Source organism: Vipera ursinii (genome assembly GCF_947247035.1).
Source record: "Vipera ursinii genome assembly, chromosome: 3".
In the NCBI taxonomy this organism is placed as follows: Eukaryota; Metazoa; Chordata; class Lepidosauria; order Squamata; family Viperidae; genus Vipera; species Vipera ursinii.
The window spans coordinates 166592842-166606780 of record NC_139516.1 but is presented as its reverse complement, the minus strand read 5'-3'; the positions used below and the strand labels follow the sequence as shown (position 1 = coordinate 166606780).

Sequence of the window (13939 nt, the reverse complement as noted above, 5' to 3'; positions counted from 1 at the left end):
AACATTTTCCTGCTAGACAGGGGTGAGAAATTCAGAGTAATTTTGTCATCTATTAATCAGTTGGAGGGTGACATTCAGCAGCATTTAGAAAGCCGTAAACTCTTCCGTCATTTTTTGGTATATAAAGCCAAATATTAGTCATTCTAATAACTAAAACATATTATTTTAGTTGATCTGAAGGGGGTTAATGCATATTTATACAAATAAGCAGAAGGATGGGTTTCCTATGGCGAAGACAAGCGTGATATGCATTTTGCTTTTGCTTTTTGCAAAGACGACTCCATTAAGCTATATGTTGCACTCAAAGCTGATTTGTGAATATTTTCCAAACCTTGACATGTATAATTTCCAGTCTCCCCTGATAGCTAATATAAGAAGATCCTCAACAGCAAAATGGTGGCTAAAATGATTTCTAATACAGTATGAAACAATTTCGGTGATAACATGGAAAGTCAGAATAATGGAATACCAGAATACCATAGTTGGAAGGGACCCTGGAAGTCTTCTAGTCCAATCCCCTGCTCATGCAAGATACCCTATACCAGGGGTAGGCAACCTCGGCTCTTTTATGACTCATGGACTTCAACTCCCAGAATTCGTGAGCCAGCATAGCTGGCTCAGGAATTCTGGGAGTTGAAGTCCATGAGTCATAAAAGAGCCGAGGTTGCCTACCCCTGCCCTATACCATTCTGAACAAAAGGCCATCCAATCTCTTCTTGAAAAGCTCTAGTGATGGAGTACCCACAACTTCTGGAGGCAACCTGTTCCACTGATTAATTGTTCTCACTCTCAGGAAATTTCACCTTATCAGGTTTTTCTGGTATTTATTCTCCCAAATAATTTAAAGTGTCACCATCCAAAAGTAATCAAATATCCCAATATTTACAGTATAATCTTGAACTAGCACTTTAGGAAATTTATGGTACCTCTACATTGTTCCTTTCCCTATGTGTGCATACATGACAATAGCACCATAATTATATAGTTGTAATTAATATGTCTCATTTAAAAATGTATGTAAGAGTTACAAGAAATCCTGATCAATATTTAGAATGCATGGTTGGAGGGGACTGTAACCATTCTTCTGCTACACCTGTGCCCAAAAGATATTGTTCCCTGTGACAAACATCACTATAAGTTGCTTCAAATAAAGAAAAATAGAAGCAATAAAACCTTGCTTCCTGATGCAAAATAGCTAGTCGAGAACAAGGCCATATCTCAAAATGATAATAAAACTCCTGCTCTTGAGTGGTCTGATTATTTCTGACCCCCAGTTCCTATACATGTTTATTTTTTAAAAAAAAGATAATAAAATACATTCAGGCAATTAACAATGGATTTTGCTTTGATCATCAGAGAGATGAAAGTTCATTATGGATGAGACAGAAACTTAGCTGTTTTTAAATGAGGATTATCAGAGTTACTTATTTTAATTCCAAAACAAAAAAATCTCATACCTGGAACTCTTCCAAAATAGAGCGGCTGAGCATGGCTGGTAGAAAGCTTAGATGATAGTGCAGCAGTATAATTTCTGTTTGTGTCTACATCTAAGTAGATAATATTCTGTTTCTGAGACACTATAAAAAATCAGATGAAAAAATCAGTTCCATATCCCACCCAAAACAATAACTGGCTAACTAACTAACTAACTAACTAACTAACTAACTAACTAACTATAAATAAATAAATAAATGCTTTTCATTTAATTCTGTTTCTCAATGTATCTGAAAATAATTTGCTTTGTAACATTCTAAGTCAATCCCTTCAGTAATGGGGAAATGCAATAATCATGAAATTAAAAGGAAAATTATGCTATACTTCATGAAATATGTCTCATATTTACATTTTCTACCTTCAACCTGGTCTTTCTCATTTATTTATTTTAAAAAAAATGTATACTGTAAGTCCACCTGCCTGTCCAACTCTACAACTACTCTTATGGAGTTGGTTATATTTTTATCCTGCAAAACCTTTTGCAGAAAGAAACCCATTAAGGAGAAATCTCAGGGATTTCTCCCTTCTCTATTGCAAAATATTCCTTCCTCCAAAAGATAATTTTCAAAAGAAAAAATAGAAGTTAGGCCAATCTTATATTTTGATGACGTACAAAGTCATTTGATCTTCAATCACATACTTTTCTACTTTCATATTTTCATAGGAATTTAATTTAGAACATTCATTTATTTCTCTATTATTTGACTGACAAAATATATCAGAAAACTATTGAGGATACATTATAAGGAAATAGCAAAAACAATTATGCCAACTTTCATAAAACTTTGTTATGAATAAGCAAACCTCTAGTTGTCTTTAGGGATTACTTTGAAAGAGTTAAATTTGTCTCTTGGAAAAGAGCCTATACTTTTGTAAAGTTCTTTCACATTGACCTACACCTTGCCCTCTCCCTAAAGAGTGAATGAATGAAACTCCACCATACCTGCTACAGAGTGCCACTGTCCATCGCACAGAGACTCCTGAGGTGTGACTGACAGAGAAAACTCTCCAGCACCATTATTTCCAGAGGCAGTGAGCTGTGAAAAGGAGAAACCTTTTCATTTGCTACCAACAATAAGAATACATTTAAATATAAAAAATAGACACAAAGAACACATCTTTCTCAGATTTTCTGAACTTTACTAATATTATCAGTAGCTTTAGAAACAGACTGCTATTCTTCAGATTGCTATGCTTCGAGAAGGTTTCCATCTCCTGACAATTCCCACAGAAAAGTTTTTTAAATTCTGTATTTCACTAACCTGGGGTTTTTCAACTGGTTTCCCCTGGGCCGAGACTGCTAATTTTACTGGTCTCTGGTAACTTACAATAACACACATATAAGAGACTAAGCTAACTAGTACTGCCAATAACAGGGGAAAGGGATAGATTTTTTAAGATTTTTTTACCAATCTCAGAAGCATTCACTCTTGAAGCATAAAACTCAACAATAATCTTTCAATATAATTCCATCCAAATACTATTTATAGAGCACCACCCTTCACCTGCCTTTTTTTTTTGATACAACCAGACATAATACTATTGTATGATTTGTGTACTGTAGCCTAGTTTGTAAAAGTAAAGAATAGTTTGTAAAAGTTTGTAGTTTGTAAAAGTAAAGAATATGAAAACCACACCTCCATAAAATTTCTATCTTTGGGGCTGATGGCTTTATCTGGAATGATGACTGCATGTTGTAGGTATTCAAATAAAAGGACTGCTATGAAAGGTAAAGCTAATTACAAAGTATTTGTTTCTTAAGGAGGCAAACTTTGAAGATTTTCTGTGTCCTTTTGTGAAACTCCCAGGATACTTTTTACCATTTCCTCTTTATTGTTTTTGGAATTCACCCTCTAATAAGGCCTAGGTTGCACCATTTCATTCTTTAAAGAATTCCTAAGGCCTGTGTAAAGCCAGAGGCATTCTAGGAAATAAAGTGATGGCGGGATTTCCTTTGTTCAATGCCAGCTTCCCAGCTTCCTTTTAAGTAATCAGATGAGGCAAAGGGCATAATAGGCACCCCAGCAATGTCCATTGATATATTGGCGATCACAGCTATGAAAGATCCTCTGAAAGGAGATTCAATAACAAATGGTAATGTACTTCAGGAACTCAAGACCAGAATCATTCCCTCCCTTCCAGTCCACAGCACAATGTAACATTTTAGATAAGGAAGAGGAAACAAGATAAAAATCATTCTTACCATGCCTTCTTCCATGTAAAGAGTTAAATAGTTTTCTTGGCTGCTGCCCGCATGGATTAAAATGCCAGTGAAACTTCTTGGGCGGATGTTAAATGCAATCCTATATTCCATGCTTATTAAAAAAGTGTTTTCTGGAATTAATAAAGGGGGAATAGTTTTGTTCAAAAGAAAATTAAAAGTATTACCCAGTTTTACACTGCTTTCTACAAAAATTCTCTGAGTATCTATTTAATAAAATAGGGAAGTGCTATGGATTCCTTTCTCTGTGCCCATGGCGCTATGCTCATGTGGTAGGATAGCAACATACATACAGAATTTCAGATCAGAATAAATAACTCATCCTATTATACTCACCAGTCACAATGTATCCCCCTTCGTTGAAAAATGAAACACCATTCTCCAAAATATTGTCCAAGCAAGGCAGGACACCATTATTTTGCTGGTAAGTATACATGTGTTTTCTCCCAACTTTAAAGTTTCTCAAGCAACCCACAAAACTCTTCTCTGGAATATTCTGAAAATGCATATACCCAATACAGATTGCAATAATGATATTATTACATACATTATATTACTACCATCACCCCATGTAGCCTACTGATTATGGTAAGGTACTATATGTCTAGCAAAATGAAGACAGTCCTTCTTAATGAGGAGCTAATTACTTCAGGTTGAGCAAGCCCTTGTTTAAGGACTTCCAGTGATTTGCCCAATAACATGAACATCACACATGAACAAAACATGCAAAAAAAGATTTCTAGAATATTCTTTGGATGAAAATGACACTGCTCTCTTTATTAGCCTAGCTTCCATTCTGATGCTACATAAGGTTTTGTGTGGCTATAAAGTACCTGAATATGATTATTCAAAATTGGAATTGAGTTTATATATTATCATCTTCATTTCCCAGTGACAGTCAAGATGGAAATATGATATGAGTATTATACTTTAGCTTTCCATTAATAACAAGGAATTGAAAGAGAAAAAGAAACATTTACTGCCTTGGCAATTTTAGATAATCTGAGGTAAAAGTGTACATAACCATTTAAATTCATATTGTACAACTTCTCAATTTTTACCTGAATGTTTAATGAAGGAGCAGCTCCTAGATATATTGATGCATCAATCTGGGAATAAGGATAAGAAAATGGTAGGTTTCCTTCGCGAGTCTTCAAACCATCAATTATAAGGCGCATTTTCTTTTCATTAATGCTGAATGCCACCTTTTCAGGAGAGAAACATAATCTTAAACCGATATCTTAAATGGTGATTAAGCAATACTTAATTGACCTTAGATTTTAAAAAAGCACATTTTAAAAATAAACACAATAAACAAAAAAAATAGCATGCTGTGGAATTTTCACACTGTACTGAAAGCAAAATCTATTAATACATTTATCTGTGTATTGGCTTTTGAGGCTACCTGATTTCAAAAAAGCTCTGGGAATCTTACAATATTTAAAATACAAAACACAAGAAACATGCCTGCCCACACTGAACCACATCAGGAACATTTAAGAAACAGGGCAACCCAAATCCTCTAACAGAGGGGTCCCCAACTCCTGGTCCATGGACCAGCACCTGTCAGCAGCACGCCAGCAACCGGGCCAACAAATAAGTGAAGCCCCATCTGCGGGATGCGGGCAGTTTGATTAACCTATTTTTGGGGGGAAAACCCTACTTTTAAATATTTTTTTAAAATAAAAAGCTGCTCATAACTTTACAATAAGAAATGTAATTGTGTCCAATAGTGAAAGTATTTCTGACTTCTGGTCTTGAGTGTCTAGACACGTGATACATTGATATACTGTAACAAAACAACTAATAGCTGTTTAGAAAAAGCAACATAAGCAACCCATCCTTACCATATGCCACTGTCCATCATTGTATTTGGCTTTGCTCTTGATTTTTATCTTTTTTCCATCATAGGCAACTGCAAGGACATACCGTCCTTTTGAAAGATGAAGAGCAACATATCTGTTCCCCATCTGATCTCCCATGAAGAAGACCATTCCCCTAGATGATGATGTACGAACATCAACAGCAAAATGGGATCTTGAATATACAAACATATAAAAAATAAGAATCAGAGAAGGCAGAAAAAGAGAAACAAAGTGGAAGTAGAATGTGTTTTACTTCTCATTGTTTTAGTGTTAATACTCTGCTTCTATAGTTCTTATCTGATTTGTATTCTGATTATTATTATTATTATTTGGTAAAAGATGGTTAGGGTTTGCTAAAAAATTATCCACTGAAATTCTTGGTTAAACAGACATTTTAACTGACTGCAATCATAATGTCAAAGCCACATTATCATAGAAATGACCAAATTTATTTATTTATTTATTAATGGGATTTATATCCCGCCCTATCTCCCGAAGGACTCAGGGCGGCTAACAACAAAACATATAATAAGTACAGAAATTAAGATAAAAATAAAATTAAAATCTGTGCAATAAATTAAAATTAAAAATTAAAAATAAATTAAAAATTGTAAATATAATTAAAATGCCTGTCAGTCCAGGTCAGCCTGGTGGAATAGGAGTGTTTTGAGGCCGCGGTGAAAGGACTGGAGATTTTGGGCCATCCGAAGCTCAGGGGGGAGCTGATTCCATAGGACTGGTGCTCCCACAGAGAAGGCCCTCCCCCTGGGGGTCGCCAGCCGACATTGCCTAGCTGATGGTACCCTGAGGAGGCCTTCTCTGTGTGAGCGTACTGGGCGATGGGAATTCGTTCCCGGCAGCAGATGGTCCTGCAAGTATCCCGGGCCTAAGCCATGTAGGGCTTTAAAGGTAAGTACCAGCACCTTAAATCTCACCCGGAGGGCAACCGGTAGCCAATGCAGCTCATGCAGGAGGGGTGTAATATGGGAGTATCGGGGTGCTCCCATCACTACCCGTGCAGCTGCACTCTGCACCAGCTGAAGCCTCCGGGTGGTCTTCAAGGGCAGCCCCATGTAGAGAGCATTACAGTAGTCTATACGGGAGGTAACGAGTGCGTGGGTGACTGTACATAGGGCATCTCGGTCCAGAAAGGGGCGCAATTGGTATATTAGGCGAATCTGGGCAAATGCCCCCCTAGCCACGACTCCAATATGATCTTCAAAACTGAGTCGTGAATCTAGGAGGACGCCCAGATTGCGTGCTCTATCAATGGGAGGTAACATCTCTCCTCCTATAGTCAAAGATGGAACCTCTTGGACTAAACGAGATGACGGTATGTAGAGCCACTCAGTCTTGGCCGGGTTGAGTCGAAGCCTGTTCTTTCCCATCCAAATCTGTACCGCTTCCAGGCAACGGGACATCACATCGAGGGCATCACTGGGTTGGTTCGGGGTGGAGATGAATAGCTGGGTATCATATCTTTTTATATTACTTCTATTAAGCATAATTTGTTACATAAGGTAATGAGGAACATGAAACATGAGCTCATACAGCAGCATGTAGACACAAGGTGTATCCCAATGAGACTAAACCTAGGACCTAGTTGCCAGCTATCCAATATAAACATACACTCAAGTGTGTATATGAGAGAGAAGAGAGAGAGAACACACACACACATGATCGTGTATACATATATGTTATATATTCCAAAGAATCAAAAGCTTGGACTTTACCTTAGGCTTAAATTTCATGTACTGGTTTCTATTTGGAATAAAATAAAAATTAATCCCATTACCTGTCTGTTGATGTTTGGGATACTGTAAACAATAAATAAGTTCCTGGATTATTGCCAAAGTGGTAGGCTTCAGGGACAAATTTTAAGCCAGCACGCAAAGGACAGTCATTCTTGTTCTGCTGTCTATTTGAATCCATCAAATGGGCAATATTTTTCCTCTTCTGGAAATGGAAATAATATATTTAGAATTGATGATTCCAGGAATACCAGATAGAGGTTTATTAAGAGGGAAAATCATTCAGGATTATGTTTTTCTTATAATAATCATGAATTCATTTCTCCTTTAGCAGGATGGGTAACAACTATTATTACTATTTGTATTATCAAACATTTCACTTTACTTCTTAGTTCCTGTCACAGATCTGAAGACATTTTTAGAGATATCCTTCAAAATGAATTCATCACTTCTAAATTTTCCTTCTGGGATTTTTATATATCATTTTACATATCATCCAGCTTCTGTTCTGTTCTTTAAAGTACACTTTACTTATAAAAATATAAATTCTCATGCTTTTTGAAATTATATTCCAATAATTGGAAACTAACAACAGAAATGGATATTGTTTGATTTTATGATTGCAAATTAACTGTTATAAGATGTGAAGAACATTCACTCTGAAACAATTATACCATGTTTGAAGAATTCCTTTTGTATGTTTGAACAAGCATTTTATTAACAGAGTCTTCACTAAAAGACTGTTTAGAAATTGGGACTATATCCACTAACTTACATGCATAATTTTACTTTTTTCTTATAGTTTTATAAACTGATTATAGATACAGTTACAATTCAATGAACAATGCTTACTGATTAATGATATAATCCTGAATGACTTGTTTATTTTCTGTATTATTTTTCATGATAAAAATAGGTAGCAAACTTTATAAAACTCAGAAAAATTAAAACTGATGGTACTTGCAAATGACAGCATTGTAAGATAGCAGCCTATCACTTTATGAAAATTACTGACATGTTTTTTAGCTAAAGAAAAAGAGGGGTCTATAAGGATCTTAAACTATTTGCTTCTACTTAAATACCATGAGAGAGAGAGAGAGAGAGAGAGAGAGAGAGAGAGAGAGAGAGAGAGAGAGATATTCATACATCTTTCATATGTGATTGTGCATTGTTATGTTTATTTATTTATTTATTTATTTATTTATTTGTTTTTATAAACCGCCCTTCTCCCGAGGGACTCAGGGCGGTGTACAGAATAAGATAGGCATACAGAATGAACCGTAGTGAAAAACAAACAATAGTAAAATACAAATTGGGACCCCAATAAGAGCTATCAGGCCAGGCCGGACTGCTGGAACAGGTAAGTTTTTAATTCGCGCCGGAAGGTGCGGAGGTCGGGGGCCATCCGGATTTCGGTTGGCAAGCTGTTCCAGAGGGCTGGCGCACCCACTGTTACTACTTTGTTTAATGTTCATTTTTATTAGTAATGAATTTCACTATATGGGATCAATAAATTGTTGTTGTTCAGTTGCTACGTCATCTCTTCTCAATCCTATGGACCATAGCACCCCAGTCTCCTATGTTCTCCACTATCTCCTGAAGTTTCCCCAAATTCATGTTCATTGCCTCGATGATGCTATCTCATCCTCTCCCACCCCTTTCTCCTTTTGACTTTAATCTTTCCCAACATCAGATTCTAACGAGTCTTCTTCTCATTAGGTGACCAACAAATTGAGCTTCAGCTTCAATTCTAGCTTATGATCAGACTGCTATTCTTTACTCCTATTAATCAATCAATCTGAGTTTCCTTATAAAAAGAGAACATTTCATAGCAGATTTATTTATTAAATCCATCACCTTCACCTCTGAAAGAACAAGCTGTTCTCTGCAATAAAAGTGGTGGAGGATGCTTCCCATCTCATTTAAATCAGTGCATAGATATAGAATACCTATTATATTGAATTATCTCTAGCTACTCTTCCATGAACTGCTAATGAAGATGCTGCCTTAATGTTCATAATTTGCTATTCATTATGGGACAATGCTGCAAAGAGCATTCTGAATATATGTGTCCTAATTGTGCAGTTCTACCCCTATTAGCTAATATTTAGGTTTATAAACTTTCACTATCAGCTGAAGATTTATTCCCTCCAAATTTTGCCTGAATTGTCACTGCTGCTGTTGTATTTTTTGACTGCTTGTAATTTTACATGGCCCTACTGTTTATTTTCTGTATTATTTTTCATGATAAAAATATGTAGCAAACTTTATATATACGGTTGTATAACAGAACACAGAAAAATTAAAGAATTTTCTTTAACTTCATTCCCAACCTTTGAAATCTTTGGATGGTGTGCATCTGGCAATTCTTTCAACAGCATTGGCTTTTGTCGTTCTGGAATCATACAGAACCCTAGAGACACATCTCTCTTAACAGAACCGGTTAAATTTTGAACCTGAGCAGGTAGCTCTGAACTAATATGGAGATAAAAGAATAATGATACAGCATATTGTTGTTTATATAAATTGGTTAAGAAAAAGAACTTGCTGAAAGCAAAGCATGATGTAGATAAAGAAGGATGTAGGAATAACAAAAAGGCTTATTTCAATAAATTCAGAATAAAAGGGAAAGAATAAATGAACTAGCTGTTCATCTGACTAATACATTAGCTGCAAAGGACCTCAGCTTGCGTTCAAGAAAGGCAAGGACAAAGTCCTGGAGACTTTGAGTTTAAGTCTCCAGGACCAGAGTAGGACAAAGTATTTTTCTAAAGTTAAATAAATATTTTTTAAAAAGAAGAAAAAAATCTATCTAGTCCTGGAGATTGAAACTCAAAGTAAATAGGTATAGACAAAAGATTAAGATACACTTAAAAATGTACTTGATGAGGCGATGCAGTACAAATCACATGTATGTTGTGTACTTTCTCCTGAATCACCTATCCTGGCGACTAAGAAACAGTAAGGAAAACAGAAGCAATACAAATGATAAAAAATAAGGATGACTGGCATTCTGCATAATATAGTCTTGTCTTCTTCCAATATGGAATGCTATTGTAAATTTGCTTGGTCACTAAAAATATCATAAAAATATATATACCAGTAAAATTCTTGTGACTGTAACCTTTAACTGGTTGAAACAATGCATCATAGGGCAAAACATTTTCAACCAAAGTACTTCAAAAGGGCTAAGTTACAGAATGCCGGGACTAATTATTCCCATTGGAATGAAATTTTGGAAAGTTCTTGCTGTTTCAGTGTTGTTAGCTGCTACTGTATACCATCATTACCATAGTAATTTGATCCTCATTTACAACATTCCCTAATATCTTCCCACAAGTCAATAGGGAAGCCTGGGAAACTTACAGGGAAAAAGGGTTCGTGTGACTGTAGCTAATGGTGGCAACACGTTAGTGGATTTGGACTTGCAACTTCCTTTCTGGGAAGCTTGCAGGGAGTAAGTCAGTGGGAAACTTTGCAGGGAATGCCACAAGTTGCTCCCACATCTATACAATCCCCACCGGTCCCTGCACTTCCAAATATATCTAAAAGAATGATCCAATTGATCATGGATTGTTTAGTACTTTAAAAAATCATGTTGGAAATTTCATGCTTTGCTCTATTAAATAGGTCACCATGTACAGAATATGATTACATAATATATTTACCTTTCTATAAAGACATTGGACATACACCCTTCAAAGTTATTCCCACCCAGTTTTATTGGTTGATTCATTAATTTCCTTTCAGGTGTTACAACTGTTTTGGAGTTAGGCATATCATCAACTAATAACGTCAGCCTAGAAGGACAAAAAATGCATATAAGAGTGAAATTATCGCAAAACTATGATACTAAATAATAATTATTTACTTATATCATTTGTACATTCCCTTCCAGCAACTGTTACCAAAGTTCCTATTATACATCATATCACTATGTAATTTGGCTTAGAATCTGCCACCCTTCAAACACAGTAATTTTGTATTTTATTATTGATAATGCTGTCATATTCAGGAATACCTCTGTGAAAAACAAATCATTTTCAGGATCCAGATCCATTGACTTATTATTTCTAATACAGTTTAAACATTCACAACCTTTATAACCAAGCATCAAATTAAGCAATAAAATTATATTTTGACCAAAGCATTACTCAATACAATAATCATTTCAACATACGTATCATCTTCTTTTATCACTGTTATGTAATGCATTGAACCAATTTCACATTTTTTGCTAGATTGGATTTCTTCATCAGCCAGCTTTACAATTACATAGCCATTTCTTAGGAAAACAGTAAAATCAGCAAGCTAAGAGAAGGAAAAAGAAACAGACATTTTTTTAATATTGAGATTTTGGATTTTGTAGGAAAGCAATCTGACTGAATTTTAGAAGACAACAAAAGATAATTCATGTTTCTTACCTGTATTTTATAACTTAATAGCATTCCATTAACTGCCAATGTGTGAAAACCAAATCCAACTTGGAAATTATCAGGGAATGGAAAATCTTTATCACTTAAGTCAAGAACTCCATTCTTGAAAAAGTTTGCGTTTCTCACCAGCTAAAAAATACAAGTAGATGATAAACACTTCCTTTTTAAAACAAGTGAGTGATCTTTATTTTGCTTGCTTCTCTATTATTTATAATAAGATTAACAGATCTTTCATAGTTTTAGAAATATTTAGAGGCATTATGATTAAATAATGAAGACGAATTGTGAACTAAAGAATTGTGAACATTATGGAGTAATAAAGGTAAAGGTAAAGGTTCCCCCGCACATGCGTGCTAGTCGTTTCCGACTCTAGGGGCCGGTGCTCATCTCCGTTTCAAAGCCGAAGAGCCAGCGCTTGTCCAAGGATGCCTCCGTGGTCATGTGGCCAGCATGAGTAGAAGCCAAAGGCGCATGGAATGCTGTTACCTTCCCACCGTAGTGGTCCCTATTTTTCTACTTGCATTTTTACATGCTTTCGAACTGCTAGGTTGGCAGAAGCTGGGACGAGTAATAGGCGCTCACTCTGTTACGTGGCACTCGGGATTCGACCCGCCAAACTGCCGACCTTCTGATCGACAAGCTCAGCATCCTTACCTACTGAGCCACCGCGTCCCTTTATGGAGTAATACCAAGTAATAAAATAAGTGGTGATTAATTACCTTCCAATCCTCCGGGCATTTTCTGCTGACACCAAAACTTTCAGAGAAGCTTATAGAACGTTCGAATGAGGTTTTAATATTCATCATGCACCCACGAAATGGTGGTGTGGATATATTAAACCTGCTTCCAAAAATAAGTAAATAACAGCAACGAGCAAACCACAGCTTTAAAGTTGATATTATGCAAATCTCTTGTCTTTTGGGGTAGATAAACTACTCTCTACTATCAGAAAGAATTCCATAAATTATGCAGGAAGCAAAGGGTTGCACTTGTAATCACTTCTTTGCTCTAGTGTTTGGTCTTGGCGCCAGGCTAGAAAGGAGGAGACCCTGAGTTCTAGTCCTGCCTTAGGCATGAAAGTCAGCTGGATGATTTTGGGCTAATCACTGTTTCTCAGTCCAGTTCACCTCACATGGTTGTTGTGGTAGGAAATAGGAAAAGGAAGGAGCATTAGGTATGTTAACTGCCTTAAGTTATTTATAAAAATAAAGGCGGGATAAAAATCTAATAAATAAATAAACTTTCCAATTACTGTAAAGCCAGGGTAAAAAATTTACATCCTCTTTAATGTTGTTTTAATTTTAATTCTAAGTGTCTGTGATGACTGCATTGTTGAGAGCAGAATTCACCATACAGGAGAAAACAAACAATTCTTACTCATCTCTAAATTATGTTTGGGTGTTCTCTTCAAAATATATATTTATTCAAAGAATAACGTATTTTTAAAATTATATATAGAAAATAAAGAGGTTTTTTTTCTTACCATTATTTATAATTACACACGTTTATACCAAGTGCACTTTTTTGTACAAAAAAAGTATACTATGGGAAATTCTGGAATCCACATATATATTATAAAACTGTAGTTTTAGAAACTACAGAAAATAACAGCATCCTCATGCTTACTTTTTTTGGAAAAAAATATATTATGTTTGTGTATTATGCCCAGATCATTGGCAAGCTCAATTTCCAGAAAGGAAAAGCTTTAGTTAAAAGTTCTTCATTCCAGTTTAGAAGAAGGAAACAATTATTTAGTTATCTGGCTAGATCTTCTTTCTGTTAACTTACATCAAGCATGAACTTATAACCTACCAAGCCAAATGCACCTCGGTCATTATAAACAGTAATATTGCTTCTAGATGGCTGACAATATCCATACCAGGCATTAATACCAAACCCAAGAAAGGCAAAAGTCTCCAGCTAAACCACAATCCAGGTGCAAGAATGCATTCAGCACGGCCAAGGCCTAACATGCATCCTTACTCTGCACCAATCCCTATCTTTAAGATGGTGCCACTTACCGTTCTCTTAGAGAGTTTGGAATTCCTCCCAAGTAATATGAATCAAAATGAAATGTATTCACGCTGGCAAATAATCTAAGTTTGTCAACCCCAAAAATATATTGTTTGGGGGAAACGTGTAAAATAACCTGAAACAAATAAAACAATCAGG

The 13939-nt window shown here is 35.7% G+C and overlaps 1 protein-coding gene across 1 annotated transcript in view; it reads right to left on the bottom strand.

Moving 5' to 3' along the window:
* LAMA3 (laminin subunit alpha 3) overlaps positions 1-13939 on the bottom strand; it is a gene marked incomplete at its 3' end in the record, with an annotated part of 133459 nt that overhangs the window by 498 nt on the left and 119022 nt on the right. The window contains exons 61-73 of the mRNA XM_083357591.1: positions 13789-13916; positions 12487-12607; positions 11756-11896; positions 11512-11642; positions 11000-11131; positions 9665-9806; positions 7376-7536; positions 5563-5752; positions 4777-4920; positions 4052-4211; positions 3698-3828; positions 2438-2531; positions 1458-1577 (exon numbers count right to left, since the gene is read on the bottom strand). Coding sequence (XP_083213717.1) covers positions 1458-1577; positions 2438-2531; positions 3698-3828; positions 4052-4211; positions 4777-4920; positions 5563-5752; positions 7376-7536; positions 9665-9806; positions 11000-11131; positions 11512-11642; positions 11756-11896; positions 12487-12607; positions 13789-13916 — 1795 coding nt within the window. The remainder of the gene's footprint in view (positions 1-1457; positions 1578-2437; positions 2532-3697; positions 3829-4051; positions 4212-4776; positions 4921-5562; positions 5753-7375; positions 7537-9664; positions 9807-10999; positions 11132-11511; positions 11643-11755; positions 11897-12486; positions 12608-13788; positions 13917-13939) is intronic.